At 42.2% G+C, this 18,649-nt stretch overlaps 2 protein-coding genes across 3 annotated transcripts in view; one reads left to right on the top strand and one right to left on the bottom strand.

Annotated features, from left to right (window-relative positions):
- Positions 1-16: 16 nt before the first annotated feature.
- Positions 17-14,536, top strand: LOC137802286 (proto-oncogene DBL). 2 transcript variants are annotated; one of them, XM_068600080.1, is made up of 26 exons: positions 17-67; positions 1,619-1,753; positions 1,999-2,115; positions 2,366-2,515; positions 2,635-2,759; positions 2,927-3,041; positions 3,130-3,249; positions 3,792-3,983; positions 4,447-4,638; positions 4,715-4,895; positions 5,168-5,256; positions 5,786-5,886; positions 6,054-6,120; positions 6,540-6,655; positions 6,772-6,841; positions 6,960-7,052; positions 7,187-7,279; positions 7,861-7,986; positions 8,321-8,536; positions 8,743-8,835; positions 8,947-9,025; positions 9,168-9,213; positions 11,416-11,588; positions 12,188-12,303; positions 12,734-12,846; positions 12,974-14,536. In XM_068600080.1, the coding sequence occupies exons 1-26, from the start codon at positions 17-19 to the stop codon at positions 13,053-13,055; spliced, it is 3,051 nt and encodes a 1,016-aa protein (XP_068456181.1). In that variant the 3' UTR covers positions 13,056-14,536. The 2 variants fall into 2 exon arrangements, with proteins under 2 accessions (XP_068456181.1, XP_068456182.1); XM_068600081.1 differs by having other exon boundaries at positions 11,491-11,588.
- A 934-nt stretch (positions 14,537-15,470) lies between these two features.
- The window catches only part of f9b (coagulation factor IXb), a 5,231-nt gene continuing 2,052 nt past the window's right edge, over positions 15,471-18,649 (bottom strand). Inside the window, exons 6-8 of the mRNA XM_068600082.1 lie at positions 17,299-17,732; positions 16,615-16,750; positions 15,471-16,246 (exon numbers count right to left, since the gene is read on the bottom strand). Of these exons, the coding sequence (XP_068456183.1) occupies positions 15,693-16,246; positions 16,615-16,750; positions 17,299-17,732 (1,124 nt within the window). The 3' untranslated portion in view covers positions 15,471-15,692. The remainder of the gene's footprint in view (positions 16,247-16,614; positions 16,751-17,298; positions 17,733-18,649) is intronic.

Raw genomic sequence — 18,649 nt, forward strand, 5'->3', positions numbered from 1 at the left:
GAAGCGCCTCGAAGCCATGGCCGAGTCCAACCCGCTGCGGGGGTTCCCCCGTCTGCGCCGGGCCGCGGTAAGCTCCTCCGGGAGGTGGGGAGGTGGGAGGCTTCAAACGGGGCGGCGAGGATACTGCAGCAGAGAGAGAGGAGCAGAGAGGGGGAGAGAGAGAGAGAGAGAGAGAGAGAGAGAGAGAGAGAGACAGGCGAGCGGCTCCTAAGACAGTTCAGTACTGCGACACAGAGGATGGGATGTGCTCTTAGTGCAGCACAAACTCCATTAGATATTTAAGATGCCTCTCGGCGGTGACACTGGTCAGAATCAGATCGCAGTTAAATGAGAAGTGGATGTGTGCAGGACAGGACAATGACAAACGTGCTCTGTGTGTGTGTGCGAGCGCGCGCGCCCGTGTGTGTGTGTGTGTGTGTGTCTCTGTAACTGCAGATATACAGAGCAGCATGTGCCTCCACCAGCTCTGCAGTCTGTAGCCTACAGTTGCTGTGTAGTGTCTTCAAGTTGTGCACCTTTATGTAACAAATTTGGGAATTAGAGTAAACTACTCAATGCCCACAATCTAAATGCATGTGTGGGATGCAGTCATCCCATAACATCGAGCATGGCTGCTTTTAGGAGTTGGTTGATATTGACGACTTGGGTGGCTTTGGTACAAAAGGCCACTGTGTGTATAGGCCTGTAGGTAAGTTGGCGAGACAGCTGTGTGTATTTGTTGTAAGGTCAGCAGTTTCATTTAAAAGTCTAGTATTGATTATTACAACACACTAGGAGGCAGCTATACTGTGCACTTTCCCTGCCAGGTGAACCCGTTGACAGAGGGTGGGAGAGGTTTATATGCAGTGTGAATCCTTCCTTGTGATTGATAATTCCTCGGGCTATTAAATCTGTGACCACTGTGCAAAGTGCATGTGGGATGAACAGGTATCTTTGGTGAGAGGAGAGGAGATGGGACTAAAAGACGGCAAGCAGGTGAGGAAAGAGTCATCATCGCAACGGGTACACCTGGTTGCTGCTCCCCTCAATGGTCATAAAGCTTGTATAACTTTCAACTGGACACAACTGGAAGTAATAAGACATATGATATGTGAAGAATATACTATTAGAAATAACAACAATAATACGGCCGCTTATGGTTTGTATCGAGATGGAAAAGGGAGAACACGCAAGGCACGTTATTATGAAGAAGAGTGACGAAGAAGCAGAGTCAGTTGGAGCAGCTGACTGTCAGGGAGCTCCTCCCTGATTGACGCAGAGAGATGCTGATGCTGTGTCGAGCTTTGCTGGACTGCTTGACTGTCAACATGACTGTCTGACTGCTCTCCTCCTGTGCTGCTCTGGCCACATATGGGGATGTGGTGGAGGATGAAGCCACACAAGTCAGTTTAGCTCATCGCAAAGCTGACATGAATACATTTCCTCTCAATACAGTCATGGTGTATAACATTGGTCTTCTGTCCTATATATTATAGTCTAAAAGGGATTTACAATTGTTGCGTAGTGTATTTTTTGTGACTATCTTCCATCCTTTGTCATCTTTTCCAGTCCACTATTCACCTGTGTGTAATCAGTTAATAATACGTAGCTGAATACCGTACTACACTTTATTTTTCAGACCTCATTTCCAGGAAATCTGCATTTGGTGTTGGTGCTCCGCCCCAGCGACTTGTTTAGCTCAGCCCCCAGTCCGTCTTCAAGCACTGACCTGGACTTCCGCTTCAGCCAGGATGACTTCCTGTTAAAGATGCCGGTGAGAAGGGGTTAAAACTGAGAATCGAGGGGTGGGAGAACATTTTTTACTTTTTCATCTAAACATATTCATTTTATTTATCCGACGCGGCACAATCCTGTGTCTGCTCTACACTCTACACAGTCTTCCTTTCCATTTTGAGTAACAGTAGATGCTCTTCTCTTATTTCCTCTAACTGCATGCTGCCAAACACACGAGTTGAAACATGATGTTGCTTCACTGGCCGCCTGGTGCTGTGACTTCAGGTGGTGATGCTGCGTTCGGTCGGGGACCTGCTGCGCTACATCGACGAAAACCACCTGACAACAGACTTCACGGCAAAAGTGGAGTACTGCCAAAGCGATTGGATCGTCCTCCGCACGGTACACACTTATGACCCCACTCAATTCACCGGAACATGCAATGCTGCTGTTGAATATAAAGAAGTTAAAGATCGATTAAATCCATGTTTGCACAAGCTGCAAACTTCTCTTAAGGGTTTTGCAACTAAATTCATTTAAAAAATCAGTTGAGCTCAGCTTGCAGGCCTTATTTTTGTTCTTTGTACTTGTCAAATTTGGCAAAGATTATGGCTAATTTGACTTTTATGTGTGTGTATGTGTGTGTCTGCAGGCCATTGAGACCTTTGCGGTGACAGTGAAGGAGATCGCTCAGCTGCTGCAGGGCTTTGGATCCGAGCTATCTGAGACCGAACTTCCAGATGAAGCCAATGCCATCGAGTTCCTGCTGCACTCACACACACAGCGATACAGACAGATGAAGGTTTCCCCTGGCTCTTCTCCTTTCTTTCCTCTTTCACTCTTTATCTACGTGTTATCTATCTTTTTTTGTTTTATGGATTTCATTTGTCTTTTCTTTTTTTGTCTGCCGTGTTGTTTCAGGACGATATCCGGAGCGTGCAGAAAGAAGGTAGGCTGCTGCTGTCGAACCTGGAGACGGCCAAGGCCTCTAAGAGAGATGTAGAGGAGGAGAGGGACCTAAAATTAGACGTGGGCACTGTTCAAAGGTACAGACATCTTATTTAGAGGAATGACTTTGGCACAAGACAAGTTTTAAAAGAAGCGAGAGAAGGATGAATAGATGAGAGGATTTAGGAGACACACCGTGCTTGACACTACCATCCTATTAAACCAGACAGCGTGTCTGAACGTCTGTGGGTCCTGTGTGTTTCAGACTCCTGGCTCAGCTCCGAGACATGGAGGAGGCGTTTGACGGCTTCTTTGACAAACACCACCTGAAGATGCAGCAGTACCTCCAGCTGCTGCACTATGAAATGAGTTTTCAGCAGGTGTGGCAATTGGCGTCTGTTCCGTCAGCGATGTCTGGATGTTGCGCTGCTGTGACGAGGAACTCTGTGTGTGTGTGTCTTTGTGTAGATGGAGGAGGCACTGGAGAGGATCGGTGACCAGGAGATGGACATTGCCTCCGTGGGAACCACAGTGGTTCTCACAGAACAGCTACTGACGGACCTGGAGATGCTGGACACACGCGCTCAGGTCACAAACAAAGTCACACAAGAAGCACACAATGGCAGTTTAAGCTGTTGCTTGAGGGAAAATGCTGAGCGGATCAAAATGTTCTAATAACATGTTTCTATTATTTAAATGCCTTCTGGTTCACTCGTGTCACAAATAAAACATTTTGAATACATTCATGGTTAGCGTAAGACTAGTCCACCTTCACAGCCTCGTTGTGTGAACTCACGCTCATATGACGTAGTGTAGTTAGTTTATGACATTAGCTTTAAAAAACAAAAGTGGAGTTCATTTGTGAATATTATCCTTCTGAACAAAACGTGTAAGTTATTTAAACGTTTGTTTCCCCAGTATATTTTCTGCAATAATCCAAAATCCAATGGGAAAATACCATTAGCTTTTTGTTGCGTTGACCAGTAGGATGCTAACTTCTGTGTTGTCCTTTCTGCAGCCCCATTGGTCCTGTTGCAGACAACCATAATTCTTGCTTTCGGGACCGGAAATGAACATTAAGCCCGAATGAAAATCAGCATAAAACCTTCATGTGTGTGTTTGTGGCTCAGGAGGAGATGGCCCGTGCTCAGGTGGCGATCCTGCACGGCCACCAGTTGGCCGCCAACCACCATTACGCCCTGGCGCTCATCGTGCAGCGCTGCAACGAGCTGCGACATCGCTGTGACGTCATCACCACTGCCATACGCACCAAGCGGTCCTCGCTCACCCGAGCACGAGACCTGCTGCTGCGTCTCGAAGGGGTAACAATGTTGTCACGACACAAATATGCAAAGTCCGAATTATTAATGCTAAAAAAACATGAAACAATCATTTCTTATTGTGTATTTTTGTTTTACTGCTCTTTTTTTTACCCTGCATGCTCTGCTTCCTTGTTTTTCAAATGCAAGTTTCAAGAAAAACATCATGTGGTGTCTGCATGTTTGATTCAATATCAATATATAAGAGAACAAAACAATTCACACAAATGTAGGTGTGCAATGTATTCTGTGCCCATCTTATCTTATTTATGCTCCGGAAAGACAACTATTGCTTTGATTGTGTGTCACGTTATGACATAAGAGGGACACAAATCTGAAAGGGCCGTTGTTTTAGATCCTCATGTGAACCTTTTCTCCGTTCTTTCTTTTAATCACATTCAAAAATGTGCCTCGCCTAGATTTAATGGGTTTTCATAAGCCGTGTCCCACGTTTGTATGTGTGCAGGCCCTTCGGTGGTGCGACGATGGCGCCTATCTCCTGGCCAGTCAGATGGTGGACAAGTTCCAAACCAGAGAGGGCGCTCAGGAGGCGCTGCAGTACCTGAGCTGTCACCAGGAGAGGGCGCCATCTGCAATGAAAAACAACCAGGACATTCTGAGCCTGGAGTTTGAAGCCATACTCACCCCACAGCTGCAGGTAACCCACCGCGACTGAACACCAACACACAAGATGATCCGCCACTCCGCTCAACTTGCACCTCTTTTCTTTCCAGTCCCAAATCTCCATGGTAACAGAGAAGCTGAACGCGGTGCAGTCCATGATCAGAAACAGAGAGCAGTGTCTGAAAAAGTTGGCGGACGTACAAATCAGACCGATTCAGCTGGTGGCCCCCAGACCGGAACTTGATCCGTCCTCGCAGCGCTGCAAGTCACCCCTCTTCTCCCCCAAACATGGTACGACCCAACTCGACGACGCCTTTATGTCGTCCCATCGCTGTTTTCCTACATTTATTTTTGTGTGGATTTGTTTTTTTAATGGTTTAGATTCTGTCTCCCACTCTGATTTTATTATGATACACTTGTCTTAACTTCCCTCCTCGTAAGCTCCACTTCAGCACCACGTTTGGTTCTCTATTGTATGACTCGTGTGCAGTATTTTGTTTGCATTTGCTCTTCGCTCCATTACCACTCATCAAATTTGTGTGCATCTGTGATTCCCCCCACAGGTGTAGACTTTAACGTCCTGAACTCCAAGTTCTCCTTTGACTTGCTACCTGGCAAAAGAGCTGCGAGGAGGAACAACAGCCAACGCAAGGTGTGTGTGTGTGTGTGTGTGTGTGTGTGTGTGTGAGAGGGTTTGAAGTTGACTGTAAAATTGATTGCTATTTCATTTTGTAAAGACATTCGTGGTCCTTAGAGGATGAATTGTAATGACTTTGGTGATGCACTGATGTTTCCTGTAGCACAATATGAAGTTCACTTTAGTGTTTTAGATGTTTCAGCAACAACTATTAGATAGATAAGATAAAATAAGATGAAATAAGATAATCCTTCATTAGTCCCGCAGTGAGGACATTTACAAGATTACAGCAGCATATTGTCGGACAGGTTGTTTTTATTTTGGTTCACACATGCATGCACACTTCAGGATGAATTGTATTAAAGTTAACTATTCCTTGTTTTCAAGCGCTAACATCCGGTCAAAACTTAAATATGTCCAATAATGTGTCAATTTGGTTTATGGCTGCAAAGCTGCAAATCTAATGATACTCCCTGCCGTGTTTTGTGTTAATTGTCAAATGTTAGCAAGCTTAAAAAAACATGTTTAATGTGTGTTTTGTAAGATCGAGGTGATGCATGACTTCCAAGGCAACCGCAGCTGTCTGTATGGCTCCACCACTGAAACAGATTCAGAAGCAGAAGACAATCCAGAGCAGGTCACACGGTACGCAGTCTCTCACCCGTCACACGTGATCCTTCAGCTGACTCTTGACCCTTTGCTCTATTGTCCCACTGTATTTGTATGGCCTCTTTCTTTTACCAAGGTCACAGTGTGCATAGTTTTTTTTTCTGTTTTTCTAAATTTGTCTTTTTTTTGTGTGCTTTTACTAGCCATGTTATGAAGGAACTGATTGCTACAGAGAGGATCTATGTGGACGAGCTGCTCTCCGTCCTTCTGGTGAGTTGATTTTAGATGATCTTTCTGGCATTTTGTGGTTCCTGTTTAGAAGTTGTCTGGATTTGTGATTGTTTTTATCTCCTCTCCTCTCTTCTCCTCTCCTCTCCTCTCCTCTCTTCTCCTCTCTTCTCCTCTCCTCTCTTCACCTCTCCTCTCTTCTCTTCTCCTCTCCTCTCCTCTCCTCTCCTCTCTTCTCCTCTCCTCTCCTCTCTTCTCTTCTCCTCTCTTCTCTTCTCTTCTCCTCTCCTCTCTTCTCCTCTCCTCTCCTCTCCTCTCCTCTCCTCTCCTCTCCTCTCCTCTCTTCTCCTCTCCTCTCCTCTCTTCTCTTCTCCTCTCCTCTCTTCTCCTCTCTTCTCTTCTCTTCTCCTCTCTTCTCCTCTTCTCTTCTCTTCTCCTCTCCTCTCCTCTCCTCTCCTCAGGGCTACAGGGCAGAAATGGAGGACCCATCTATGTCTAATCTTCTTCCTTCAGCTCTATGCAGCCAAAAGGATGTTCTCTTTGGCAACATGCCAGAGATTTACCAGTTTCACAGCAGGCAACTCACACACACACACACACACACACACACACACACACACACACACACACACACAAGCTGTCACAGAGTTGTCTCCCCTTCTTTTCATGCGGATCATTTTCCTCTCCATTTAGGATCTTCCTCCAAGATTTGCAGGGTTGCCTGGAGACACCCGAGAGGGTGGGGACTTGCTTCCTGCAACGGGTAAAGAAAATATTAGGAGAAACATTGGAACTTTATGTGAAGTGATATGACATATTATATATTTAATAGCGTGTATGTGTGTGCGTGTGTGTGTGTGTGCGTGTGTGTGTGTGCGCAGAAAGAGAAGTTCCAGGTGTATGAGCGTTACTGCCAGAACAAGCCTTGCTCTGAGTTGCTATGGAGACAGTGCTCTGAATCACCCTTTTTCAAGGTAGTTCCATACCATAATATCTATGATTCATGTAAAGCTTGTAAAGCTGTTGTCTTTCTTATTTTTTACAACCCAATCATGTTTTCTCCTCATGCCTCCTCCATTCAGTAAAGTCTTTCTCTCTCACTCTGCAGGAGTGCCAGAAGAAGCTGGACCACAAGCTGGGTCTGGACTCTTACCTCCTCAAACCAGTCCAGCGCCTCACCAAGTACCAGCTGCTCCTCAAGGTTTAGTACACCTAAGTCAGTCAGTGATGGAGCATCCTGTGGTAATGCAGCTCACACAGAGGCCTGCATGTTCAAGTGGTTCAGTTTTTAGGTGTCAACATGAAGACAAATAGTTTTGAGTTTACATGTCCATCATTTCAGAAAATCCTGCCATCTTTTTTTGCACTATGATAAAGATTTTGCTGCCTTGATGCGTATCAAGCAGCGAGTGATTGATTAGCAGCTTTGGTCATGATGAGACAAAGCGTACATTTAACACACCTACTCTACACTTTTGCTGCAAAGCTTGTTTGCGTGTAAAAATTCTGGTATATAGATTTAATAAAACTAATCACATTGGCTACAAGAAGAGTCTGCAGTCATGCTAGCTAAACGCTAACATCAGCATGCTAACAAGTTTACCATGTTCACCAAGACATGCACACCAACAACGAAGCAGACACAGATATAGTCAGATCAGATCAAATCACTTACCTTAAACGGACACAGACACACATTGACAACAGCCATGCCTGCATACTTGGTTTTAAACTAAAAAAAAAAACATTGACCTGTCATCCTGTGTTCTTGTCGTGGCTCAGGAGCTGTTGAAGCACTGCACGGAGGAGCGATACCGCTGTGAGCTCCAGCAGGCTCTGGGCTCCATGCTGGAGCTGCTGAAGTCTGTCAACGACTCCATGCACCAGATAGCCATCACTGGATACCAGGTGGCAACCAGTCAAACCAAGAGATAAGATGGAACGGACAATTTAGATTGCGTTGTGTTTTTTCCCATTGCCTTTTATTTTCTTCCACCTCGGGTATTAATTACATGTAACTTGTAAATGAAACTAAAAAGTGTTACGTTCTTGGAAAATCCCAAGTTAACTGATTGTAAGCGCTGACATTTTTGACATGAACGATGTTAACACGTCGTTTCATTTGTGGTTCAGTCTGCTCAGAAAACACAATGTCCTCTAATTTTGTGTTTTGTTGTGCGATGAATTTCTTACAAGTTGGTTAAGTTCATCTACGTCTTTTGGGTCCACCGGTCTTTCCCAGGGGGACCTCAGCCAGCTGGGGCGAGTGGTGATGCAGGGAGGCTTCAGTGTGTGGATCAGCCATAAGAGGGCAGCGGTGCGAATGAAGGAGCTGGCCAGGTTCAAGCCCATGCAGAGGCATCTCTTCCTCTATGACCTTGCTCTGCTCTTCTGCAAGCGAAGAGACGAGGACACTCACGAGAGGACACCTTTCTACAGCTTCAAATCCTGCCTCAGAGTAACAATATATAATACACTCACTTCATTAGGTACAGCTAGCTACAACCAATGCAATCCAATTCAACAGCTCCCCAATACAGCCGTCTTTTATGAAGCTTAACATGAATTGCACTGCATATTATTGGTCAACATGGTATAGTAAAAAAGAGTCAGTGAGGATGACGGGTGATCCGGAAATGTAGTTACTTTTCTATGTTTTTGTAGATGAGTGCGGTGGGAATCACAGAAAATGTGAAAGGAGATGTGAAGAAATTTGAAATCTGGTACAGTGGCAGAGAAGTAGTGTACATAGTTCAGGTATTTGATCTTTTTATTTCTATTTTCTCTTTCTCTTTTTAGTGTTTCAGCGTGTGTACCTTTTAGCTCATTCACTCAAACCTCTCTTGTGGTTATGGTCTCTCTGTCTAGGCTCCCACACTGGAGATCAAAGTTGCCTGGCTGACAGAGATTCGAAAGATTCTCACCAACCAGCAGAAACTGTGTCAAGGTTTCTATCAATGCTATTCATTCATTCACTGTTCCCTTCTTTCCTTAAATTGCCCAATTTTATTTTAATTTTAACTTATGTTTAGCTCTGGCAATATATCTGCCAATGTGTCTGCGTCCTCTGTCCCTTCTCCTTTTCTCAGATGAGGCTCCTTCTCTTCCACTTTCCGACAACCCCCTCTCTGACAGGTGAATCTCTCTGCATGGCCTCCCATTCATCCTCTGTCAGTTTATGACCTCCTGGTGTGTGGTGGTGGGGATGGGTCAACTCACGCTTGAACCAGTTTCATTTACAACATTGATTTAAACTTGATACATTAAGGAAATGGCTTCTCTCCATTCTAGTGTTAATTATAGGAATTCAATTTCTGAAATAGCGCCTCCATTTCACCCAGATGCCACCCTATCTTGTTTTTGTTTTTAAATAACAAAGCATGATGATCATATGTATGCAGTGTGTTAAAGTTATTGAGTGAGTTGATCTGTTGTCTCTTTAGCATTACCTTTGAGAACTGGTTTTCATGACTACGTTGATGGCTTCAACACTGTCCGTGGCACTGAAATAATAAAGGATTATCTTATCTTATCTGAAATGGCACGTGGCTGAATTTCACCAGTGCAATCAACACCTTACCAGGATGACGCAATCTTTAAGAGATAACTGTCAAAGTGTGAGTCAGAGGATTTTCTTTTTTGTTTAAGATCCTACAATCTGATGCTTGTTTGTCATTGAAAGCGTTGGTTCTCAAAGGAAGTGTCAAAATGAGGCTTTACAGGGTGTTGGTGGGGCTGTATGTGTGTTTGTAGGAGAAACTAATGTTCTGTTTACTGATAGCATGCTAGCATGCGTTATATTTGATGAATGGCAGAGTCTTCTGAGCTTCACAATTATCTTTGCCTTGGAAAATGATCAATATTGGCTCATAGTTTTTTGGGGGTCAAATGAAAATGAGAAGATCAAAACCAACCCTCCATTGATCCTTCTAACAAGTATTGTTTGTGTAGCAAAAACCTGATAGCTCATCCCTTTGTGCCATAGATCTCGATTGTCCAAAAACAATTCAAAATACATCAGTTAGTTGCATTGTTGTGCACAGTACTTCTATTTAGTCGATCCGACATACACTATCTGCTGCCGTAAATACCAGTGCATACAATTGTGAATTACACCGAATCTGAAAATAGTCCCCAACAAATCAACTCTTTCATACTAATTGAGAACAATTCGTTCAGAACTTCAGGGCCCAGTTGTGTTTGGGAATTACATAGCCTTTTAGAGTATTTAACTGCATCTATGTGATCCATTTTTTTTTAAGATTTTCACCTTCCATAACAAGGGAATTCAGAAAGTTCTTATAGATGCATGAACACATGTTGGTTTTTGTCTTTTCCTGAGGTTTGTTCGTAATGTAAAATCATGCCAGTCATATTCTGGGTGGATACACTCACAAAGACTCACAGTTCAGTCGAAGCATACGAGCATGGGATAATCCTATTCAGAGAATGTTTTGTGGTATGTTTGATTCTTACTAACAGACACAGGATAAGATATGAATACTGTCACTTTTTGAATGATTTGTCTACATGAGATGTGGTCACAAAGCATTTGTAAGTAATTTGTAAAGTCTTTCAACCGTAGAAATGGAATAGGATTGGAACATCTGTGGTCATTTTCATAATACAAACGAAAATGACAATGACTGTTGTTCGTTGGAATGGTGACAACACGTGCCAATTGCCGTAAAGTGTTGTTGCAGCTCAGGAGGAAGAAAGATTTGAGGACATGTGAGGACATGGATGGTTGCTTGTTAGGTCGTTAGCTCGTCCTTCTCCGGAGCCGGAGTGGGGCCCCTGGACCGTTACCCCTGGACCGTTACCCCTGGACCGTTACCCCCTGCATCAGTGGGTCCGCAGCTTTTCATAAGACCGTTTAGGTTATACTGAAGTTAGCCAGCTATGGGAATGTCCATTTTAGTCCTATTTTATTTCAACGATTGCTCCGTGAATTAGCAGATGTGTAGGCTTTAACAACATCAGACAAAGCGACTTTTGAATCTCTTTCCATACATTGGATTAAGGTTCAAACTCCACCCATCTACTTAAAGCCACACTGCATTGTTTGCAAATGCTATTTAGGCCACGTATGTATGCAGAACACTGTGTACTCAAAGTAATATTTCCATATATTCCAGCGATTTCTGATAATATTGGTGTGTTATGAACTCAAACATACCTTACAATCAGACGCTGAAATATATGTGATTGTGAACTTAATTGAATGCTGTTTTAATTTACAGAATGTGAATGAGCTTGTTTTGTGACACCGTGGATGTTGTTGTTGTTGTTGTCTTGTCTGTGGTTGTGTCTTGTTCCAATGGTGATGCGGTTCAGTGCATCAGAGATGTGTGTGTCGTGGGGCGGAGCGTCGGTGGGAGGCTGCTCAGCGTGTCTCCCTGTTCCTCACAGCTCCTCGACAACAAGTTACTCTCACAGGCTACGGGGGGAGGAGTCAATAGACACAAGCCCCGCCCACACAGAACCTGTCGTTCGGTCACCGCGACGCAGTGAGTTGCTGAGGCAGATTGCCCACAAAATACAACACACAGCAAACACTTTTTAACATTTTAGTACTGACACTAATTACTTGCTCCATTTTCTTTTGAAAACCTTTTGTCTCTTCAAAACACTTTCTGGTATTCTGGTCTTTGGAGAGATGTTAAGTGATGTCTCTCAAATTTAACTTAACATTATTTTTGAGGGAAACACACATCAAATTAAATATAAGATACGTAAAACAAGATGAAATGCAAAAATTCTTTAACAGAGTATCATACACATTTAACCCTTTGGTGGCATTGACTTTCTTTCCTACAGATTGTGGTGTTAACTTGAATGTCATAAATATTTGTAGCCCTAAACCTTTCCAATAAGCCAACCGTTATTAGTGGTCTCATTGAGAGCGTAGGCCTTCACTTTAAAGATAACATACTGTTCTTTACATTTCTTGGAGTGGAAGATTGTTTAGGATATGAACGTGCTGGACAAACTGAAATATATCTTTGTCGTGGGTTTCACAGTGGATACACACAGCTCGTGGAATATTAGTGATTAAAAGGTGTAGCGCTACTCTTTCTAGTCGTCAAAGCCGTCTTGTCACCTGCAGCTTGGCCTGTTCCTGCCCACTCAGTGGCCATCTGTGAGGGTCTGGAGGACTGGGGAGCAGCGACAGACCTCTCCAACTTATCGGACTCAGACGAGGAGGATCAGCCGGCCCCCCTGGTGAGAGTTAGTCATTTTACGTAGTACTAGAGAAATTATATGTTCTTAAGTCTATGGGGGGAATTCACAAACACTGATAAGTAGGGCTGGAAAAGTTAACGCGTTAAAAACTCCATTAAAAAACGTTATGGCAGAACACTTTAAGTCACTATCACTTCGGGATCTTTACTCTTCTTTTAAAGAGGAGAACTTTCCACACATAGGGAGGCATGCTCAGAAGATGTCCTCTTGTTCAAGTTACTTGATCAGAAAAGACCTCTTGGGAGGCCTCTTGTATTAACAAAACATTGATGACCAACAGCTTGGTGGGTAAACACAGAGCCAAAATACTTTCGGTATGAGGGCACTCTAAATTCAGACTGCCGCGCATTTGGAAAAGTAGCAAAATGCACCATTCTCCTGCTTTGTACTTGTCTTTCTTCTGTTCCAGGTGGCGGGCAGGTACAGAGTTATGGTAGAGAGCAGCATGGCCAGCACCGATGACATCATCTTTAACTGCGGGGATGTCATCCAGCTACTACATGAGGAAATGGCGGGAATGTGGTAATGTGGTGTTTCAGAAATGTTTATTACACATAATCTTGAATTGAGTGTCTAACGAACCTGGAGGTGAAAATACCCAAATAATTCATGTTAAAATTGTTGTCTCTGTTTTTCCGTGTAATCGCAGGATGGTGAGGAATGTAAGTCGTGGGGAAGAAGGGCGTGTTCTACCTGAGGACCTGCACAGGATTCTGGGAGAGACCTGCTGAGAGCCAATCAGAACAGATCATAGATGACACACATACTCCACTTGATCTAAAAGGGACACGTGACACTGCAGAGATGTTCGGCAGATTGAAGCACACCACCTGTGAATTTTACTCTTCCAACTACTGTGACATGTCCACCTCAGAAGGCTGTACAATTCAGAGTGGACCTCAGAAGACTGTAACAATGCAAAGCACATACATGGGAACTTGTTTTCTTTATCTATTTTTGTTCCAGCAGTACATTATTTGGACTTGGTGTTATAACTGAAGACGTTGAACTTTTATTGGAAAAGTTTTATCATTTCTATTTTCTTATGAAATATGACCGAAATCATGCATATGCCTAATGACATATCATTAATGTTCATGTGCCAAACAGCTCAGCTAATTATTGTTGCTTCTTTTTATATAACACGGTCAGTTATGGAAAATAGCTTTACTTTGTGGTGTCTTGGTTTTCAATGAATTCAAATCTTTGACAGAAGCCAGCAACGTCACTATGCATGTCGCAAATCAGCACGGTTACTCCGCCTCAGACATTTTCCTCCTCTTGGTGAACGTACAGGACCGGAAAGTACAAAGGGAAGAAAAGAATATTCAGCAATAGTCAGTCAAGATCTCCCCATTCAAATCAGACATCGTGGATTTGTTTTGCCACTTAATGGTTTTGGTGAGGGATGTGTAGCTGAAAATGTGATTGCATAGCCTTTTTTTTTTACTTTTGCTGCTGTCGATAAATTTGGTGATTTTAGATTGGTTATAATTTTACAACTCTTCCATCAAATTAATACCTCCTCTGCTGCAGCTGAGATGAGACGCGCTTTATGTTTCTGTTGTTCGCTGCTCTGCATGGACACGTGCCTGATGCTTTATTTCTGTCTGTACTGCTAGTTTACGCCAACATGGGAATTATGCTCAGTGTTAGGTACTAACAATAAATACATTAGTGTAGAATTATAATTGCCAGCTGAAGTATTTCATAGAATTAGAAAAAAAAACCATTCACAGGAGACTATTTTATACTTACAGACAGCTATTCAGTTAACTGTGAATATGTAAATAGTAAAAATCGAAAAAGAATTTGATGTTGAACCCAACTTTGGACAACCGTCATATGAATGGTAAGAATGTTTTTGAACAGTCAGATGTTGGCACTCATCTGTCATGTGACCTGCAGTATTTGCTGAATCTTTGGATTACGATGATTCAAATTAACTTTAAAACCGAATAAGATTGATTGGAAGAGCCAGATTGTCTAAATAAAGTGTAAGCAATGCAACTCCATAATGCGTAAAATCATGTTGAATTTATTTGATGTCCACCCAACACAGGCTATGGTGTAACATTAGATTTGTTAATAGACAGGCTACAATACGTCTTTTTCCACAGTACCTTTCACTGGTGATTGCTGCTTTTGCTCATTTTGCACTTTGATATTTTGAATCATCTGAAAGCTTGTATTATAATGCCTATTTTCATAAATATAAGCACAGTATTATTTGATTTGATTCAACCCGACTGCTGTGATTTCTTCTCGATATGACACAGTAAAGGCCTGCAGAGCCTCATAAAGGGAAGGCACCCACAGGTGTTTTCACTTAGCTTGCCTGATTAGACCTTCAGGACTATGTTAGCATGTAGAGACTATGATTGTCATATCCTAAACTGTTAGTTTTGTTGCACCTATTGAGGCAGGACAGCTTGCACCTTTATAATCCATATGACATGACACCAGAATTCACTGCCAATTTATCTCAGTATTCTAACTGATCTGACCTTCTGCTAAATCTGCCCCTTTCACGGCAGAGATTTTGACAAAACATAGCAGGTAACACCAGTGTAATTAATAATATAAATACTTTTAAATAATTGTAAATGTAAAAATGTTTGTTATGAAAAAGGCCTAGTGAACTTTAAACTGTAAAAACATGAGGGGCCAATGTACCGGTTTAACATGGAGGGTGACATTGATCTATTGCATATTTTGCCTTGGTGAGATCTGAATGCAGCTTAATGGAGTTTGGCAGTGAATTGTCACCATATCTCTGCCCAATAATTGAACAGAGGTCTAATCAGCAAGTGAGTGAAAACACCTGCATGGTGAGCAGGCCAGTCCTTTAAAGATCCACACAGGTGTTTTCAGTTAACCCTGATTAGACCTCTGCTCAGGACTGTATGGGCCTCGATAGAGACTCATTGAGTTATATTTTCATAAGTCTCCTTTTAGCTTTGTTCACCCTGTTGGCATGAGACAGATAACATCTTCATCATTCTTAATTAAAGGAGATTTGTGACCTAATGTGAACCTATCAGTTCGGATCCACATTCAACCTTAGCAGAGGTTTAATTAGACCGAAGAACTGAAAACACTCGTTTTCAGTTCAGAAACATGAAACACAATTGTACATTGGCATATCAAGATTGCATTTATTTGCAAATCAAACATTTTATGAAGAGCTACAAAGTATTAGTTTGCAATATATCAACAGAGAAATTAAAATACTCACTTGATTACCTTTTATTGTAAGAATCTAAAATAATATGATTCAATAGAAAAACCCATTTCACTTCCTCTGTATATTTTGTTGGCTGACAGCTCTGTTATTTCTTTACATTTTGGGTTCTTTACACAGTCAGTTATATTGGGATCCCTGTTTTCTGACTGATCCACTTGTGGTAACGGGATACTCGAGTGTATACACCATACTTCCCGACCACAGCACATTTCTCCCCCCAGCTGATGATACCTGTTAGAAACCAAGTGCCTTTGTATTTAGTGGCATGCGGCCCCCCACTGTCTCCCTGGCATGCATCCTTCTGTTCATTTTGGTAGCCAGAACAGAACATATAGCGCGTAATCTTATCCGTACTGCTTTGTTTACATGCGGTCCGTTCCACGTAGGGGACCTCCAGCTTCTTAAGTGTGGAAGACTTTATGCCTCCAAAGTTCAGCTTTCCCCAGCCGCTCACCAGAGAGCTGCTGGCGTCCCTCAATATGGTCTCTGTAAAGTCTCTGGGGCCCAGACAGATGGGACGCCGTTGCTCGGACAGTTCCACTGGAGTGGCAAGCTTCAGCAGTGCAATATCATGGTTATACAGAGAAATTGTTGCATCATACATGGGGTGTTTATGCTGTTCTGCCACCTCATGGTCTTGCTCTGAACCCTCATCCTGGTACACATTATGTTCACCTAGAAGCACAGATTAATATACATATTCAGTAGTATTACTCTCTGCACAAAGCAATGGGATAGATCTCTTCTGATCTTAAATCTCAGACGTCAAAGCACCACTGAGTGCACCAACAACGATGAGGCCATAGCATTTCCACACCATGATAAAATGCATTGACAACTGTTTGATTATCTATCTCCAATAAGTGTCAAGTAGGAATTTATTTGTTCATACATGACATGTAACCAATGACTGCTTGGAGGATAGAAGAGTCATGCTTTGGGAAATAGTTAGCAGTAATGACATCATATGTAAAGATTAAGACCAGTTTGTTGTGGTTATGGATCATAGAATATAATAGTAATGTAACATAAGTTTTACTTACCCACTCTGACGAAGAAAACAATATCAGTTTGCTTCAGACAATGGGCAGCGGTGGCGACCCATAATGCACTGAGAAGAGATCCTCCACAGAAAGCCTCTGCTCTTTCAAGGATGGCAGAGTAAGACATCAGAGCCACCTGCACACAAACACAAATGCATTCTGATACACAATATGGCAGAGCAACATCACAGCACATACGTTCTCCTTTTTCCATTTACATGTTATTTTCTCCATCTGCAATCTTATCTTTCACCTCACTGCTCCACTTTGACATCTTCAGACTTTCAAGAGGTATATTTATACCTCTTGATACCCAATCACAAAATATTGTTTACCATTTGCAGGTGACCTAATAATACCTCACATCTTGTGAAAGAATAAATAAGCATGTCAATGAAATTTGACCAGCAACAACCTGGTCAATTGAAGACAAATGCATGTGGCTTTCTTTATTCTGGCTTTTTTCTTTTACCCTTCAACTCAGTCAACTGTCTATGATATACTTCTTGCTCCAAATACCTGGACATGTTGGAGTGGAGAGAGTTGACATATGCACTGTTATACTGACTATGTTTTTCAAATGAAGCATTGGATTGTTGTAAACAAGAAAGCGCAACTATATCCTATTTGTGAATATCACCAATTTGCCTTCAGCTCATCCCCATCTCTTTATTCTGACAGTACCTGCCAAGGTATCTCTCCAGGAATTGCATCATTGCCTCCCACAATCCTCTGGTCAGTGTTGTCTTGTGCTATGATGGTGGGGAGTGTGGGGAAGAAAGCCCAGGAAGGCAGCTGCTTTTTCTCCGTTTCAGTGACACTGCTTGCCTCCCAGCTACTGACAACCTCCGCTGGATTGACAGAGGAGCTTGAATCTGACCTCACTGATCGTGTTTTTACTGCAGAGGCCACAGAGATGTTCGACGAGTCTGAATCGTTCGTAAAGATATCGTAGTCGTCATAAAACGGGCTAATATCCTCGTCATAGTAGTCATCCTCCAGGGTGGAGCTGGAATTGTATTTTATTTTAAAAACGTGTGTCGTGTTTGACGATCGCGGGGTCATGGACTTGGTGCCGGACGAGGGGGACATGTTCACATGGCCGCAGCTGAATTGTTCTGAGTGGGGAATAGAGGACACAATGAAGAAACAGTAGCACTTGATGATAACTACACAATATTTAGCACGAGTAAAGCATAAATAAACACTTAATATATCTATAAAGCATTGTTCCAACATGTATGTGGCAATTCATGGAAACAGTTATACATGTTTTATTCTTGATGAATAAAGCTTGACTAATGTGCGTTTCATGATTGGATTTTCATACTTTGTTTCATACTTCATTTTACTGCTTGTGTGTCTATTTCCCTATTCTGTTGAGAAGATAACTGAGACTTGAGGCACTGCTTATAAATGTATTGTAAAAAATAGGTAGTGCTCACTTTAGATGGGGGTCACAGAACATACTTAACTAATACTTAATGACAAGCAACTAACAAATTAATCTTGACATTAATTAATTTTGACATATAAACATGCTAATATTAATAGTCAAGCTCATTAATCAGGATGGAATGGTTTTGTCCATGTGGAAGCAGTTGCTCCGGTTTAAAACATTTGTTTTTATTTTAAAGGTTTAAAAAGACACCAGGATTATATTTATTTAGTAAAATGTTTCTGTATACTATGAGGTTCCAGTGTTGTAGGAATAATTTAATTCATACATATGGTTACCTTTTTGGTTTGGTACTATACTTCATGTAAAGTTACTATGCAAAGGTGAAAAGTATATTTATTTCAGCATAGTAGCTTAATTTTCTGTTACTTTACTGTACGTAATCAGATTTAATATTCAAATCTTTTACTTTTTACTCCTACATAAATTCCACCTTCACCAGCTGCATCCTTAGTGATGTTTACACATTAATGATTGATTGATGAATCAATAATGATAATCCAATGATATAAAATCCACTATTCTGAAATGAGCTATTCTCTTTTATGAGTTATTTTACTCTTAAGGGATACTTTT

This window comes from Clinocottus analis, unplaced genomic scaffold (genome assembly GCF_023055335.1).
Source record: "Clinocottus analis isolate CAN_PGR_092001 unplaced genomic scaffold, fCliAna1.0.p SCAF_5, whole genome shotgun sequence".
Lineage (NCBI taxonomy): Eukaryota > Metazoa > Chordata > Actinopteri > Perciformes > Cottidae > Clinocottus > Clinocottus analis.

Excerpts from the sequence above, each read along its gene's own strand:
- LOC137802286 (XM_068600080.1), top strand. The coding sequence starts at position 17 with ATGGCCGAGTCCAACCCGCTGCGGGGGTTCCCCCGTCTGCGCCGGGCC. Across the intron at positions 8,836-8,946 it reads AAGTAGTGTACATAGTTCAG|GCTCCCACACTGGAGATCAA; the intron begins GTATTTGATCTT and ends CTCTCTGTCTAG. Across the intron at positions 12,304-12,733 it reads AGGATCAGCCGGCCCCCCTG|GTGGCGGGCAGGTACAGAGT; the intron begins GTGAGAGTTAGT and ends CTTCTGTTCCAG.